The sequence below is a fragment of the Gymnoscopelus braueri genome, assembly GCF_963280865.1.
Source record: "Gymnoscopelus braueri genome assembly, chromosome: 13".
NCBI classification, from domain to species: Eukaryota; Metazoa; Chordata; class Actinopteri; order Myctophiformes; family Myctophidae; genus Gymnoscopelus; species Gymnoscopelus braueri.
The window spans coordinates 20,420,233-20,438,441 of NC_137615.1; the positions used below are offsets into that span (position 1 = coordinate 20,420,233).

The 18,209-nt window shown below is 41.3% G+C and overlaps 2 protein-coding genes across 2 annotated transcripts; both read right to left on the bottom strand.

Annotated features, from left to right (window-relative positions):
- Positions 1 to 4,456: 4,456 nt before the first annotated feature.
- On the bottom strand, positions 4,457 to 8,089 carry LOC308099455 (tubulin-specific chaperone D-like; the record flags this gene model as incomplete). The annotated part of the gene is made up of 1 exon (XM_080448200.1): positions 4,457 to 8,089. One exon carries the CDS (start codon positions 8,087 to 8,089, stop codon positions 4,457 to 4,459), a length of 3,633 nt encoding a protein of 1,210 aa, XP_080304326.1.
- Positions 8,090 to 15,059: 6,970 nt separating this feature from the next.
- On the bottom strand, positions 15,060 to 17,981 carry mrm2 (mitochondrial rRNA methyltransferase 2). The gene is made up of 2 exons (XM_080447405.1): positions 17,533 to 17,981; positions 15,060 to 16,003 (listed from the first exon to the last, which is right to left on the bottom strand). Exons 1-2 carry the CDS (start codon positions 17,837 to 17,839, stop codon positions 15,570 to 15,572), a joined length of 741 nt encoding a protein of 246 aa, XP_080303531.1. The 5' UTR covers positions 17,840 to 17,981; the 3' UTR covers positions 15,060 to 15,569.
- Positions 17,982 to 18,209: the final 228 nt, after the last annotated feature.

Here is an 18,209-nt window from a genome sequence, read left to right on the forward strand (position 1 = left end):
TGTCCGTCTGTGAACAGCTGATCTCCGGCACCGTAGACTTGATCGCAGCAGAACTGTGCACACACACATGGGCCTGTTATAGCGCCACCAGTACTCCTACAGATTTTGTCTAAACATCACGCAAATCGGTACACACTGTAGGCCTATCTCTATAGTCATTTAACAAATGTCTTTGATTTTTCCTATTCCATCCAGATTGGCTAAAATTGGCTTCTAAAGTTAGCAGGAGTGCTCCGTTTTGAACAAAATAGCTCAAATCATGAACACAGAATGCAATTTCCGTAAAATTTTCCATGCACATTTCAACTAGGCAGAGGAAGAAATGCCACTTTGTGCACTCCCTAGAGGCCAAGAAAAAACCTTTGCCCATCTTATTCCCATCTGCCTTTTATAGTGCCACCAGGAGGCCAACTTATGTAAAAGTAATTTTTTGTTATTACTCATTCAGATTTTATCCAAATCTCACTCAAATCGGTACACATGATCTCAATAGTCATGTGATCAAGACGGATCAGTTTGATTCTTCATATTCCAAGATTGGCATGTAAAGTTTGCAGGAGTGGCCCATTTTGAACAAAATCCCGCAAATCATGAACGCAGCGTCCGATTGGGGTGAAACTTTGCACGCACATTTGCACTACGTTGAGGAACAAATGCCACCCTTTTAACCTTTTAACAACCCCATTACAATCCCCTGGTGCCGCCACTGATTCCATGTACATAGGCTATTCGTCTTTGAGATTAACTCTATGGTTTCACCTGCATGTGACGCAACCTTGCAATCGCATTGACGCTGGTAATGGACAGCTGCTGTGAGTCTCCTTAGGCATCTCTGTTGGATGTTTCATCTTCAAATGTGTGTGCATTGTTGTTGAGTTATGGTATAGGAAAACATGGCACCATTTCATTGTTTTCATTGAATTTTTCTAACAGTTCCACATTGATGGAACTACCCATATGTGCCAATCTCTCATCTTGCTTGTGTTTCGCCCTCTCGTTTGTCTGTGTGTGTGTGCGTACGTACGTGCGTGCGTGCGTGCGTGCGTGCGTGCGTGTGTGCGTGCGTGTGTGTGTGCGTGTGAGAGAGAGAGAGAGAGAGAGAGAAGTTGTCTATGAATTGAATATCAAGGACCTCATTGGAAACAAGACCGCAAGGACTTTTATGAACGGACCTTTTAGACAAAGTATTTTAAATGTAACTGTGCTGTTTTAAATTTTTTGCCTAATAAAATATTCAATCAATCAATCAATCAGAGATTGACGGACAGACAGACAGACAGACAGACAGACAGACAGACAGACAGAGTGCACTTGAGGTGCAGAGGATTTGAAGAGTGTCTGATTTCCGGTGATAATAATAAATTGTTGTGTTCTGTTAAGCCGACCAGGATGTCCGGTGTTCAGGCCTGAACACCTAGATCTTCACCTTTATACATTTTCAGGCTGCTTCAAGGCCTGATAGTCCAGTTCCCAGTCGTCTCCATATATGGCCGTATCACGTCAGTGACGTAACCCAAGACAGTTTGCACCCATTAACATTGAATCGCAAAAGGGACACAGGTACTGTAGGTAACATGTCATGTTTTGGGACAATTTGCGCCCGTTAACATTAAAACGTGATATAGCTTGAGGTGTGGGTTCTATTACAAAATCATGTTCTTCACTTTTATTTGTCATTACATGATCATGGTTGCGGTCAAATTACAGTAAGTACCAAGTGAAAAGGTGTGTTTTTTAAACAAAAGCAGTACTGTATTCAGACCACTTGTAATAATGCAGTAATCTAAAATGGCACGGTAACCAGGAAGCCTGTCAAAGAGTGAAATATATGCCTCTTACTTAGGCTATGGAACATCAATAATATGGATGTTCTGTCCACAACTTGCTCTTTTGATTAACTCACTTCATTGGGATCAACTCTCTTGAGCTTGCTTTCAATCCCTGCTTAAATCAATGCCCTTTCTGTGTGTTAAACAGTCACATGATCTGGAGTCTTACTTTTAGTATCAACATAATCATTTATTGCATTGCCATGCTAATTTTATATTATGTAGTAAATTGTTTATTTCCATTATAAAACTTACAGCCATCCAGAAGTAACCAATCACTTCAGTCAACAACATACTATATCATTGGTAGGCATTATAAAATAACTTGCCATGTCATTTAAAGTCATACTTTAGATGATAAGACGAAGTCATAGAAGGCTTACCAGCTCTCACACAGTATTGCAGCATCAGTATTGTTCAGCTTAGTTAAATATTAATGTTATGTTACATGAATCAGCAAAAGACTCCCCACTTGATAACGATTCAGCAGATTCAAATCTGCGATAGCTCCAGTAGGTAATAAAGTCCAGTTCATCTCATTAGAAGAACCACTGCTGAACCCGTAGTCACTGCCAAGGAGACACAAATGATCTTGATTTTGAGAAGTTCTCATCATTAAGGGTAGCCTCGCGTGGCCAGACAATATCACACGACACACTGCGTGGATATTAGTCTGGTCCCTATCAACGATCGATTTTTTTCCAAGGGGCGGTTACAAAAAGATCCAAACGGACTCTATTGGTTAGACCTAAACCAATCAGAGCAGTGCTTCCTTGTTCACGAACTAATCAGAGCAGTGCTTCCTTGTACGTCATTGCTCCAAATAAGGTGATAAGCCCGCCCACATTTGGATACTGGGCCCTGGTTGGCTCCACACCACTGCGGAGGGAGAGAAATGGAATCTCTATGGAGGGGGGCCAGACCTAATCTGCCGAGGGCTAAAGTGCGATGCGATTTTGCAAAGGCAGATTCGGCTGGAACCAGGCTACATTAAGGGAGGATCCAACGTAAATCAAAATTCAGATATGGATTAACAGAAACTATGAACAACCCTATCCTCATCTGTGAAAGTGTGCAGTTCTCTCCTAAAGCTTGCAACAAAGCAGCCTTTATCATTCTTGAGCATGCACATATTGGCGTTGTTCATCATCATCATCATCATCATCATCGGTGCAAACGTCACGCAAAGCTCGGCCAATCCGTGAAGCCGATTAGGTTGGACAATCAGGGAGGATGCCTACACGCACACAGATTCAGTGGTTCCTCCACAGAGCCGCAGAAAGATACAGAAATTTGTGGATTTCTGGTTCTGGACAATCGTCTGTCGATTCCCACTTGGCACAACACATACCGGGGTCATCAACGACACACATGGCACGATTGAAGTCGATTCGTCATACAGTGGTCAGGTTATGCCCGGGACAGATAGACACACAGACAGACAGATCCAGGTTCCTGGAATTTATAGATAGATGAAACCAAACAGAATTTCCCTTGTGGGATCAATAAAGGTCAATCTCTCTCTCTCTTTCCCTTTCTCTCTACCCCAACGCTCTGGCAGTGTTATTATTGTGTGGGTGAAATATGAACAGAGTACCCAGTGCAGTAACCCACTAACATACAACCAATTGACTAAATATGAAGATACCTGATGTCATCAGAAACTGGTGACATGGTGATGATGTACATGATCATATGCGAATGGAGTTCTATTGTACACAGACACACGCCATTTATATTGACGCGGGTAAGCCCAGGTCGGGTCGGCCAATCAGGGAAGCCAGTGCCTACACCTCCCCAAAACACACAGAGATTTGGTGTGTCCTCCGCAGACCCCCAGACAAACATAGATATTTGTGGTTTTCCGGTTAGGCACTGACACACTCGCTAGGTTTTAGGTCATTCAGTCGGACAGTGCCCGAGTTATGCCCGGGACACACACACATACACACGTTTCTGCAGTTTATTGATAGATTATGATAATCTATAAAGCTCTGATTATGCCTAATATGCTTCAGTTGTTGCCTGTGCTGGGCCAGACAATAATCACAATCATCATAATCATAATTATAGGAGTGAGAGGATATTGAATATAGGAATATAACTATTCCTTCTGGCCTAAGAGGGCCCTATATGTTATGGCTTATTATTAACACAGGCCCAGACCACTTTGTTAATTTCTGATTAATTCCCATTGAACAGTAGTGCACTGAGATGCTCTATTGTTTTGTAATGTATTTTATTGTTCACTGTTCTGTGTTTTTTGTGGGGACTGCAGAGAATTTGCATCACTACATCCGGTGTATTTACGCTACATTATTATGTGTACTGTTCATTAACATGCTCTGTCCCGTCAAAATAAACAAATAAATTAATAAAGTAAGTAGAGATGGAGCTCATTTATGCAACTTTGCTCACCGAATGTTGTTGTCATCTCTCTGTCTCGTAGCAAAAAAATATGTTAATTGACGGATTGCATTTAGATTCATCAGACTTTTTATAACTAATTATGTTTCATGTTTTGTACAGTAGGCAAACAAAGAGCCTCTGTGAGGGCTGCAGTCACTTTCCATATCTCATCCTTGGATGAGATGATGCTGTGTTTATGGACATATTTGGAAAGAACCTCATACCTGGAGTGGACAGGGCTGGACAGGGCTCCTATCAATTGCTTTGGGCCTGTTTATTCCCAACCAATCGCAGAGCTGATTCCTTTGTGCCCGTACCGTATCAATGTCATCACTATCCCAATTAGTGTCACATAGCAGGGTCATAGTATCATCCAACACTTCTGTCTTAATGACATTATCATAAATCAGCAGCATCTCATACATCTGGCTGGCTGTGGTCTTCCTGATGTTAGGAAAGGGATGGCAGAGGAGCAGCAGCAGCTGCTGCAGAACTTTCTTCCGCACATTGCCTGGAAACTGGATCAGCCCACAGAACACAGCTATACACGGTTTTAGCTTCTGAAAGTCCTTGGACCTCTTGATCTCCTTGCAACACAGTGCCAACATGTCCAAACAGAACTGATGATCCTCTTGAGTTGTGAAGATTTCAAAGCAGCTGTTAGCCAGAATCTGATCCAACATTTTCAGGAAAGGAACAGACACCCTGTCATTGTGAAGGTGGTCTCTGAAGATGCTCAAAAGTGTGTCTCCAAACTGTCCAAGAGCAGCAGTGTTTTGCTGGATCCCTTTCAGATGGTCAAACAGCGACTTGGAGGAAAATCGCATCGTGGACTCTGTGATTCCTCCGACTGACACGGTGAGACCCAGAACAGTGTGATACTGGTACCGAGGCAGTCTCAGCAGCTGGGTGATATGGGGGAATGCTTGGGATGGATCATTCCAGTTTAGACTATCTATCTTCTCAACAGGGAAAATGCTCAGCAGCTCCTCCCGGTGGGGGATATGAAGCACTGCAGGCTCTGTGCTGTGGAGGAGGCGCAGAAAGACTGTGCCAGCATGGGCTCTGTAGCGGTTTGTCTTTTCAGCTGCCTGCTGGGCCAGGCAACACATCATACGCTGCACCATGTCTGGGGAGAGCAGCTCTGGAGCATTGCTGGCCACCAACAGGCTGACATCCAACAGACTGGACATGGCTGCCTCTCTCACCCAGGCCCCCACGTCCCCTCTGTGGTCTATGGTATAGTCATCCATGCAATCAAGCAGGACTGCGTACACACCTGCTACATTTTCCACACACACAACAGAGTCCAGGGACCCACTGGCCTGCACACCTGCTGTCAAGCACACTTGAGCGATGGCTCTGACCGCATATGTCCTTGCCTCTGTGAAATTTACTTCCTTCTGGCTAGCTTTACAAGTCTGTAGAAGGCCCTCCAGGATCTGTTGCAGTTTGCCATAGATCATAAATCGTGGCAGACAGCCCAGAGCCATGGCTGAGCCGCAACGAGTCAGCACTGCTGGACTCTTCAGCCCTGCAATGTATTGGGAAACCAAGACCTCCTGCATTTTGGAGTCAGCTTGACCCGTCTCTGTCTGGTAGTTCTCCTCACACAGAGCGGCCAGGGCTGACACTACTGCATCCTTGCTGGACATCAGGTCAAGGCTCTTTAGGGTGTCATCAATCAGCCACTGCCAGCCGGTAATTACAGGGTCGTCTTTGAAAGGCATTTTGGAGAGGGACATCTTTTCTATGAGAGTACATACTGCTGGCCTCAGCAGCTTACCATCACATCCCCGGTACTGCTTCCTGTCAAACAGCCTCTGGTGAATGCTCTTTAACCCGTCCACACATTCTGAAGAGATGTAGTCCACTGTAGATCTGTTGTTCTGTGTGGCCAGTTTATGCAGGGCATAGGTGATCTCAGCACATGCCAAGATAGCTCCATGGCGACTGTGGAGACTAGTAATGTGGAGGTCAACACTGTGTAGGTCAATACAGTCAAGGTCAACACTGTGGAGGTCAATACCCATCGCCATGGACAACAGCTTGGGTAAAACTGTTGTCGCCATATATTCAGGCGCTTGAGGCGTTAGGTTGTGAAGAGCTTTGGTCGCAAGCTTCCTTATCACTGCATCCCAATGATTGACCTTCATGGCTACCAGGTGGTCTATGATTGGCTTGGTGTACTCTAGCAAACTAGCTATGTAGACACTAATGGTCAGGTAGCAGTTGTTCAGATTTCCAACGGCATGGTAGTCTGCAGTAGTTACGATGTCAATACCATGAGGAAATGTGCCCTGTCTTCCAACATTCTCCTGGAAAGCAGCTGATGCGGCTCTTCTGCAGATGATGTTTTGATCAAACAAGGCTGTGATGAGCAGTGCACTGGCAATCTGGTTGACGAAAGGCTTGAGCTCTGAAGGTTCATAGGCCCTGGCGAAAGCCCAGCACACATAGCAGGCGGCATCACGCACATTGGAGCCAGTGCTGCACTTACCCCTCTTTTTATCATAGGTCAGGGCCTTCACAACGAGTGGAACGACCTGTTTGAGTCTGGAGGGCAGCAGCAGGCCTCTTCTGCCCAACTCTGCCAGTGCCAGACAACCACCGTGCCAAGCATTGTCAGTTTCCTGGGAGCTTAAGCAGCTCAACACTGACACAACCACCTCATCTGCCAGCTCTTTTGGAAGCCTCCCAGTCACTCTGCCAATGCCCTTAGCTGCAGACCAGCGGACAATTGTTGCCTTGTCTTTCAATCCCACCAGCAGTTGCTCAAGGACGTTCTCCACTTCCTCCGGAATGTCATAGTCCTCCTGATCCTGCATCCCCACATCTGGAGTCACAGCCTCAACATTTGTAGTAGCCTCAGACACAGCCAGGTTGACTACAAGGGAGCGACTTCCTCTCTGGTACCTCCACTTGGCCAGGCGTGACTTGAGGAAGGTGAGGGCCAATCTTTGGATTAGTTTGACTCCAAGCTTCCTCAACATCGAGTGGCCGCTCTCTGACAGATGCTTCTGTTCCAGACACTGTAGAACCATAGGTGCATACTGTAGAAAGTCGTCCCGTTTTCCATGCTTGAAAAGCTGTGCCAAGGACTGAAGGGTACCATCCAGCACTATTATGCCATCCACTGACTGGTCATTTGTCTGGGATATAGTGGTGAGGCACCAGTCCAAGAAGTCTCCGAGGCGCCTCTGTTTTACATCAGGGCGTGTCATAAACTTTGATACCAGTACAGATGCAGCATCTCTGGATTTATCACTGACAATTAGATATGATTTGGCAATAGCTAGGATGCGATCCATGGTGGGCTCTCTGGCCTGGCTGACGTCCACGTCTAGATGGCCGTCCAGACGTGAAAGGTCAAAGGGTATGAGGCAGGTCATAGAGAGCCACAGCAGCAGAATGTAGCGGGTTTCCCAAACCTCTGCGTCTTTGGGATCCTGCCTAGACAGCAGGTCCAGAACTGACTGAATGTCGGAAACCTCATGAGGTAAGAGCTGCATGAATATTTTATAACCCCTCACCTTCGAGACAATGTAGAGAAATCTGAAGCTCAGATGAGCCAGCATAGATTTTTTGCTCCTTACCAAGTCCAACATCATGTTCACCATCCATTCTAGATGTGGATCCAGCAAATGTGGCTGCTCCTGGTATCTATCCATGATAAGCAGGAATTTCTCTGTTGCAGACTCCCTTGTGATATTGTTCCCGTGGACCTCTGGGAGGCTGGCAATTAAAGCACGGACCTCTGCACTCTCATTGAAACCCTCCAAGATTAACATTACGTGTGGTTCACCTCCTTCTTCACCGCTACAACTATGTTCCGTCTCGGTGAATGCCATGTTGCTTTAGCAACAAAGTTGTATAACAACAGAGGTTGATATCAAGTGGAAATGACTCCCTATATAGCAGTATTCCTGTCCCTACCTTTCAGTGTTTAAAGGCCCTACAACACCTTATATAGGCTGCCTGAGCTCTGGTCTGACGTCACACAACACAAACTGTTTGCCTAACACAAAGCCTTGCACAAGCGTGTTCTGAATTTGGCATTGTATGCCCACGGCTTGTTGGTCAGCACCGTGGGGAAAATGAATGGCCAGTTTATGATTTAAGTTGGGGTTAAAACTGGGGTGTTCTTATCTGCAGTGGTGGAAAGTAACTAAGTACATGTACTTGTTTTTTTTAGGGTTTTTTTTGTTTTTACTTTACTGGAGTATTTCCAATTTTAAATACTTTTACTTTTACTCCACTACATCTGGTAAATAAGCACACTGACACGCTGATACCCACCAAAGAGCATTCTGTCAGAATGCCCTGAGGCGGTTAGCGCTATATTGGATGGGCGGGGAGGACCACTTGTTTCGTGTCATGCTCAACTGAATAAAGAATGGTTTGCAAAACTTTTTACATCATGTAAAAACAAGGCAGGTGTGCCGACAGTGAGTCATGAGTGCCCGTGCTGAGCAGCTAATGGCCTTGCGCTTCAACAAGTGTGCTGTCCGAATTGGGAAGCTGTGGTCAATGGAAAAGGTATCACCAGATTTGGCACATTGAGTGAGACAAAACGAGTGCTCCCCGTCCCTGACACAACCAGATTCCTCCCTCCTGATCTCCTGAGGTCAGACTCACTGTTTTATATCATCAATAGATGTTGTGTTGTGTTGTGTTGTGTTGTGTTGGAAGATTGGAAGATTTAAAACAGATATTTAAAACAGTATGCAGAGAGCATTAAAAACAACAACATTGATATAACTCTATATCTCATTGGGATGCAATATGGTGGAATTGGAACCGAGATGACTGTGATTTCAAGCAAGAAGAGGCCCTGGCAACATTTTGTATCCACTACTGGAAAATGGCATTGTATTCATTTCTTTTATTTATTTATTAATAAAAAAATGAGATCCTTTGAAATGTTCAATAAAAGTAACATTTTATACAATTAGATTGGTTGTTTGTATCAATGCTTTTGTGATTTTCACGCCCTCCAGCAGTCTTAAAAGTTACAAGTGTGGGGTCTTCTCAACAGCTGACTGATACTACATGAATTGGGTCTAAAGATTAATTTATAATCTGTATGTTAGTGTCATGTTGTGAGCTTGTAGATCTGATCTTCTCGGCAAGTGACACCATCATTGATTTTTTTTTTTTTCATGTATTCATCAATATCCATTTAATTTAATTTATTAATATCAGTTGCTTTGGTTTTAATGTTCATTCAAATACATAATACATGTTGGCTAAGTATTTTACCACATGCATTACTACCATGAATGTATTTTATTTTACATTATGACTAATGAGCAGAAATGTGCCTTATATACTAATTGTCTCTTCTAAGACACACACACACAGACATTTTTTTTGTAATTTAATGGCACAAAAGATGCAACCATAGGCTAAAAAGATTTACTGTATATTTAAAAACAAACAAACAAACATTTCATGAGTAACCGTTTGATAACACTTTGATGTTTTACTTTTGATTGTTTTACTGTCTTGATTAAAGAAATTCATGGATATTTGATATCTTTTCATCTCAACTACAGGTTTCTTTCAGTGGGTTGCCCTCTGATACATTAGTATGTAAAAACGTTCTGAGGAATTTCATAAATACTAAAGAATGCTTTATGAATATTAAATCATGCCTCAGATTGGTAGCAAGTTAGCTACTTCAAAGCAAATGTGTATGTTCCTGTGGCATTAAGACAAAACAAGACACACCCCAGAGTAAATGAATCAGGGAATGTCTTATACACAAGCATAGTTTCTGAATACTTGAATAGCAGTGGTGGAAAAAGTACTCAGATGATTTCCTTAAGTAAAAGTATCAATACCACAATGTGTGAATACTCGGTTGCAAGTAAAAGTCCGGTATTCACATTTACTTGAGGAAAAGTACAAAAAGTATTCGCATTAAAATATACTTAAGTACTGAAAGTAAAAGTACTCATATTGCAGAAAACCATTTTACAAGTTTCCAAAAATGCTTTGAAAATAAAATCTAGAAGCTTGCGACGCGTTGTGAGCTTGTAGATCGGCCATTTTCAAATAGCCTAAGTATGCATGGGGCTGAAGTGGTTAATGTAGGCTACGTTTTGTAGTAATAATCTAAATCTGCAAAATAACTAGTAACTAAAGTTTTCAAATAATTGTAGTGGAGTAAAAAGTACAATATTTGCCTCTGAGATGTAGTGGTGTAGAAGTAAAAGTATTGAAAACTAGAAAAAGTGCTCCTCGGAGCACAGGTCTCCGCCAGGTCAGGTAGGTTATTGTGGCGCTATTACAGGCCCATGTGAAAAACGTGGGGCAGAGGTTCTGAATTGGCATCCAGGGAGTGTGTGTGCTCAGTTTTGCTGAGATCTAGCCAACGGTGCCGGAGATTAGCTGTCCACAAACTCACACACGGAGGGACGGACAGGGTGAAAACATACTCTCTCGCCATGCCTTTCGGCCTGGTGGAGACAATCATAGAGTCCTTAGTTTTAGTCTTTGTAAGCCTAATATTTTGGGTGGATATGAAATCTTATCTTCCAATATTTTAGCTGTGCAAGTTTTAAGCCCTGTTGTAAAAAAGAAAGAAATACAATCTTCAAAAATAGCTGATAATAGCTTTTTGAAATAATATTTTCGCCATTTCTCTGAGCTTTTGGAATGTCACCCTAACAAATACCCCATCTTACAATGAAAAACACAAACTAAACTGAAATTGAAGTCTAAACAAAATAGAATAAAAACAAGCTAGTTTAAAAAGCTTGTAACATTGCAAACATCTTGTATAACAAGGGGTGCTTTTTTCTTTTCATTCATTGACCTATTCTTTCCTTTGTGAGAGAGATGTCTTGCTAAAAGTGTTGTCTTCTAATGCCTCTGGTGGAATGAGTACTCTGCCAAATGGTGAATGTTTGTACCTTCCAGGAATTAAACCAGTCAACCAACGCAACCAACAGAGAACTGTGGGGGCCTTCTAGATTCTTCAGACTGTAATTCAGATCTGTCTACCATTCGTGAGGGAAATATTCAGCTACAACCAGATCTCCATACAGTGCTGACATGGGCCTTTGGGGTACTTACTGTAGTACGGTGTAAAAATTTGCCTTCAGCATCTTTGGAAAGATTAATGACCGTGTGCACTCCAAAACACTCCCTTGCTTCCACTCTGCCTTTAAGTAATCCAAGGGGCTTTCATCAGTCATTACCTGAGTTGCTAAGTGGAGAAAATTAACTAACTTGGATCATATTTAGCATTTAAATTGTGGCATATTGCCAAGAAGCAATTTGTATATTTCTAAAAATATTAAGCCTGAGAAAATAAATAATTATTGTCGCTGTCGGGCAGCAACCTTGTATGTTCAAAAACTTTAACAGGAAAAAAAACTTTCTTGTGATCTAATGTACAAGCTCTTAATACTTTTCATTGGTTAAATATTTATGAAACCCACAGACAGACTTAACCACCTTCAACCTTGTTTTCATATTTTGAACATGTCAGGCTAAATTCTTCACCTATAATGTTCAAAAAATGTAATAAAAATATATATATATTTATTAACTTTTAGTACAAATAATCACTTAAACCTACGGTATTATACTTCATTGATCAAAGTCCCCCAGGGGTCTGTCTATATTAAATCTTGTCACTGAAAATAGGCAATGTAAGCTACAAGCTCACAGCGCATTCCGTTGTGATGCGCTGTGATGCGTGGTGATCTTGTAGATCTGTTATTTCCACTGACTGTTCACCCCATACGGACAGTGACACTAGGGTTCATTTTGTTTAAACATTTTGCCCAGTGGAATCCACAAACTCTAGTCTGTAACTTTCATAGTTCAACACATAAGTAAAATATCAGTGCTCTTGTACCATTTGTCCTGTACCATTCAATCCCAGTTGTATATCCACCACCCAGCAGATAGCCCAATGACCCCAAAAAGACAGCTTCACACCTGTCCCTTGAAAAGTTAATTAACTGCAGAGGAAACAAAAAATCTAATTAAGACATTTCTGCCAAAATGTAAAACTATTGTGCTCATGAAGCTATCTTTAAGCAGACATACTGTATATTGGACAATTAACACTGCTGTATGAATGAAGAAACAATTTGTCCATACATGACAAAGACTCAGTTTTACCCATTATATCTTAGCCTGTGCAGTGAGTAGCCTGCCTTAAAGCCAGAAGCCTAACATCTCCCTTGGCCAGAGATTATTCCCCTGTAAACTGAGCGGTACGTGTTTGGTTTTCCATGATAGACGCCTGGGTTGGAATTGGTAATGTGATGTCAAAATAGCAGAGTAGCCCTGCCTGTAGCCCAGAAGGCTAAAATGGTGATTCAAAAAGTAACATTCTGCTTTAGCCTAGGGGCTAAAAGGAATTGGTCCTCACTAATGCTCATTATAAGATGACATTTCTGTAAAAAAAAAAACTGCTTACCAATGACATCGGTGGTCATTTCAAACAAGATTTCAGACTTAAAAGTTTTATTGATGAAAGAACAAATTTTCTTCTATTTCTTTCCTCTATTTCAGCATTCTAACTTTGAAGGCAGATAAATGCTGTACTATCCATTAGCTTGGAATCCTCTGATGATATTGGTGAGCAGGTTTCTGAACTGTCCACAGCTTACCTCTGAGACGCAGAGCAAGTAGAGGGAAATGGTGCTAAATTATAATGAGCATTAGTGAGGACCAATTATATACAGATTTTGAAAATGGTTGAAGTGGCTCCTTTTAACATGAAGTCCTTCTCCCTCCTGCCACCATTTTTGTATGCCTCCAGGTATAAAAAGAAACTAAATAAATGCTTAGTTAATATAAGCACATAAAGATGCACGAGTTGAAGGAGACCATAGATTGTTTTTACTCTCCCTTCTCACTATTTTCCTTCCTTCTTTATTTAAATTAACAAAAATGAAGCTCAGGAATGGAGCACTTCCGTATTCATCAGCTCTTGACTTGAACCATTTTGCAGGAACCTGGCAACATATCTAAATAGGTATGAATGTTAAGTGTTACTTAATTTGACCATCCCACACCATTGAAGAGGCATTACAGTGGTTTACAGAGAAATTAGAAAATGTGAAACTGCTTGCCAAAACAGCCACATGATGAATTGAAAGCAGCACCAAAGATAACAACAAAACAATTATAAAGATTATTATAGCCTTAGCAACTCTGAACTGAATTTAGAATTTGTGGCACTCAACCGTTCCCCCTATGATTCACTAATATTTACTTAAAACACCAGCTGGCCGGACAAGAGTGAATTAACCTGTGAATTAATCATCATTTCATCCCATCGCATGGCTGAGCTCCAATAGAATTTACATAAATCCCACAGTGATTTTGAAATGATTTGAATCTAAACACCAAAGTGAGGAGTAAACAACAAGCAATGAGGAGTAAAATTGGTCATCTGTTCACATGTTTCAGTCACTCACGTTCATCTAGTATAGAGCAGTGGTTCCAAAAGAGAAATTAGTATGTTTGCCCGGAACCCAAACTCGTGAAAATACCAGATCTACAAGCTCTCAACGCATTGCTTCTTGGTGCATTGTGAGCTTGTACATCTGCTATTTTCACTACTTCTTAACCTTATTTATTTATGAAATCAGATTTTTTCATTTTATTTATGAAATACTTTTGGAAAATGTTGGAATCGTTTTCAATTGATGAAAAGTTGTGATTCTTTTGTTTAAACTTTTTTACATCTTTTGAAATAATATATTAATTTTTTTAATATAGGAAACGGAAGAAAGGAGATATTTACTCGCGACCCATACAAATTGGTCCATGACCCAAAGATGGCTGACATGTTGAAACCTTTTCAAAAATAGCAGATCTAAAAGCAGATTTCACCATGCACCATGGTGCATGCATGGTGAGCTTGAAGATCTATTTGAGAATTATCTGAAAAAAAAGAAAATAAAAATATTATCATCACAATATCGATATAAAAGGTATTTGGTCAAACATAGTGATTTTTTGGGGGGGCTTTTTATGCCTTTATTGATAGTGAAATGAAGTTAGACAGGAAACGGGGAGAGAGAGAGATGGGGAGTGACACGCAGCAAAGGCCGTTGGGATCAGGACTCGAACCCGCGACGCGCTGTCAGGCTACATAAGAGCCTAAGTAAATTATTCCATATTGTGATTTTTGATTGCGTCGAAGAAAATGCTCTCTAAGAAATGCTGAAACATATGCACTAAAATACATTATTTTGAAAGTTATTTTACAAATTTGACAGTGCAACTTTCACTTGTAGTTGAGTAATATTTGAAAAGTACTGGGTAGAGTACTTTGTCCACCACCGCCAATAGGGTATAATTTGTGTTATCTTTGCAAAGTCTATATTGGGTACACTGCTTCTGTATTCTGTCATTTGAAACGTAATTTCCATTTTCATGTTTATTTCATTATCAACTCTGATGGAGTTCTATTTAATTCATGACCAAGTAAACCAATAGGAGTTTCAAACTCTGATCAGAATAGAATCAGATGAAGCATTAAAGCCCCAAACAAAGAAAAACAAAGTAAAAGCAATTCCCCGAGTATTCAGCTCACTGACTAAAAAGGGAATGTCAGATGGGAGCCGTCTACTGAGCAGAAATTATTCCAAATAAGACCTCTCTCTTCTATAATCAGCAGACGAAAAGCTTCTTGTTTTTCATTAGTCATGCTGTACGTGATTCCTTTATGCATTCAGTTTTCCCTTTATAAGCTCTTAATGAGAATGATTATATATATATATATATATATATATATATATATATATATATATATATATATATATATATATATATATATATATATTTCTACTTGACTGGCAATGCAAATTATTAAAACCACCAGGATTGGTAAACGACACTCTCCTACAAAACAAATACCAGATTGAATTCCTACAACTCGTCCATAAAATAATATAAGAAGAAACATATTTGTGTTCTTGAGGAATATGGCACAGGTAAATCTTGAATTTAATGTTGATATTGCATCAACTGTTTAGAACAAAGTGAAAATAACCTGCTCATTGAACCAGGCCATAGTGATTTGCCTATAGCTTCAGAGCTATGTCTTACTGATGCCTAAAGAGTGCCATCTGCTGGTCTTTTTCTTTTCTTTTACAGGATGTTTTCATTGCCCTCAGGATATATTGGATTACTCGTCTGTTGGGACAGTTGTAAATTATGAATTTTGAGGTAATATCAACATTGTACAAAGCCAAATCGCTCCACTGCGATGTTTTTGCCCAGAGCTCAGTGTTTTATCTAAAGCCGAGGCCCAAACCTCAGAAAGACAATACGAAAACTAGTAAACTACAGTCATTTTATTGGGGGTTTGTACATTCTAGCAAGGAAAAACAGCTCGGAAGATTCCTTTCTGCTGGCTTTTGGCTTCAATGTCTTCACACTGCTAAAAACACGACAGAGTTTATCTCTAAGTGTGTGTGCAAGAGCCCCATCCCAGTATTTACAAACCAGGGAGCCTCCGGGGCGTAAGATTCTTTCAGCCAAGTCGACCAAAGACAGACACGTATAGATGAGTTTCTCATGGTCCAGCTCTTTGAAACCACTGGCGTTAGGTGCCATGTCACTCAGGATGACATGTGCTTGGCCATTAGGAAGAAGTTCCATTAGCCTGGCATGTGTAACAGGGTCAGTGATGTCATGATCAGACAGGAAGTGGACACCATCCAGAGGTGCAATGTGTAGTAGGAGGTCTACCCCAACAACTGCACCACAGGGCAACTTTGGATCTAGGGGGGGGGGGATAAAACAAAATAATCACCAAAATGTTAGCTGTGGCTTCATTTTGCTTACTATACACAGTAAATCCTCACTGTTAATTTATCAATGGAGTTATAAAATCGAGTATAGAAGAGTGAAGTATAGCAGAGTATAGAAATGGAACAAAATGTTGCTTCAATTTGTACACTCTTGAGTTATAAATATAACTCAAGAGTGTACAAATTGAACCAACATTTTGTTACATTTCTACACTCGCAGAGATAAAGCTGCAATCCAGACCTTATTTTAACAAATAAAACATAATTTTAAACAATCTGTAGAGTGTTTTATACAATATAACTGGCACATCTGCAGTGGCTGGATTGGAAGTGGCCTCCCTACTCTTCAGGGCCATTCACACTGAGCACTATAACTATAAAAAAAATTGTTTTAAAAATCGTGGATGTGGATGGCAGAGTTCAGTCACACAGACTATAAAAAGAATACAATGGTGAACGATATAGTTATAGTTATCTTTATAGTTAGGACACATACTGGTTGACAAGTGCCTAAAAGCTCATAATATCCCCCCCAAAAAGGAAGCGGGACTCTGTCGACTCTGTGTCCTGCAACTTTAAAGTAACACTTTTACTGCGTACACTAACTTAGTGGTTCTCAACCTTTTCAGGCCCTGACCCCCCCCCCCTGACAAGCACTTGGAATTGTACGAGCTGAGGCATTACATTTAGTTTGACTCTGTTCCATAGATAGATAGTGAAAATAGCTGATCTACAAGCTCACAATTTTCAAAATGTTTGCCCCTTTCTTATTGATTTATTGATTGATGTACTTTATTTAGTAAGACATGAGAACAACAGTACATGGAAGTACAAATTCACAGTACAAGGTCTACTAAACTGGAAGACTCATTAAGCACTGAGCTTGTTTAAGATGAGATCCCCAAGCACACAAATCATGATGACAATTATTATTATATTATTTGACAATTTGGCCAATGTTAGACCAATTTGTAAAGTATAGTTTGTTGATTACTTTTGATGCAGTGATGGACTTTTTTTTTTGGTATTAAAAAGTCCGTACATTGTCACTTTATCATCTGGGGACCCCCCCAAAATCCTGGAGATCCCAACCCACAGGTTGAGAACCACAGCATTAACTAACAGAATATTCAATGGGTGATACCTCGGGATTAGCTCTGGTACATGGCGTTAGAATGGAATTTGTCTATTGACAAGATCTGTAGGCGGCGCAGTGGAGTAACTAATTTTTTTTCTCCATCCGGTGGATTATTTTACATTTTGGCTAAAAAGTGTATTTCAGACGGGAGGTGGGGGGCTCCGAGTAATCCCACTAAGGAAAGTAGGCTTTCAACATATTAAAACCGTCCTGTTTTTGGTGAGTAGCGAAAGTGTATTTCTTATTTTTACTATAGACGAGAGGCTGCGGCGCGCTACCGCGGATCGAAAGTAACATAGCATCAAGGAGAACTCCTTAACGCTATGGACCCAGCAGAGCTACCTCGGGATGGATCACTCACTTGTCCCTGCCGAGTTGACCTTCTGAGCCGCTATCTGACTCCACGCCCCGGGCGCAGCGCCGCAGTCCAGGACGCTGTACCCGGGTCTTAATATCTTGAACTGCTCATCTATCTCCAGCAGTTTGAAGGCACTTCTACATCGGTAGTTGTGGACATGAGACAATTTGACAAAGGGGTCGTTGAGCTGCCGCCCCAGCCAGCGCTGTTCGGACGTGCTCTTGCCTTTCAAGTTGTGTGGACTAATCTTTTTCACGAGACATAACGTGGTGTGCAGATGTCTCTTCTGCACGGATGATGGACGCCACATTATTCGCGCTTATATAATCACATACTTGCATAATCTTTCATCGTGTTAAAGCTGCGTCTGTGTCAATCGCAACATGCGTTTAATTCGTGTTTATGTCCATGAATGAAGTGATGAACTCTCTGGAAGGATAAGCAGCGGAAGAGGGCGGTGATTGTGTGGTAGTTTGTACGTTACCCGTGCTAAAAGAAAGCACTGACATTGCTTCCTACCCAGAGTTGCCAGGTTTTCCGAAAGAAATAAGCAACCAGCCCAGGTCTACGAAAACAAGCCCAAAAGAAGCGACGGTATGAGTTTAACCACTCTTCTATACATCGGCTATTTGAAAATAGCGCATCGCAACGCATCGCAGCTTGTAGATCTGCTATTTTCA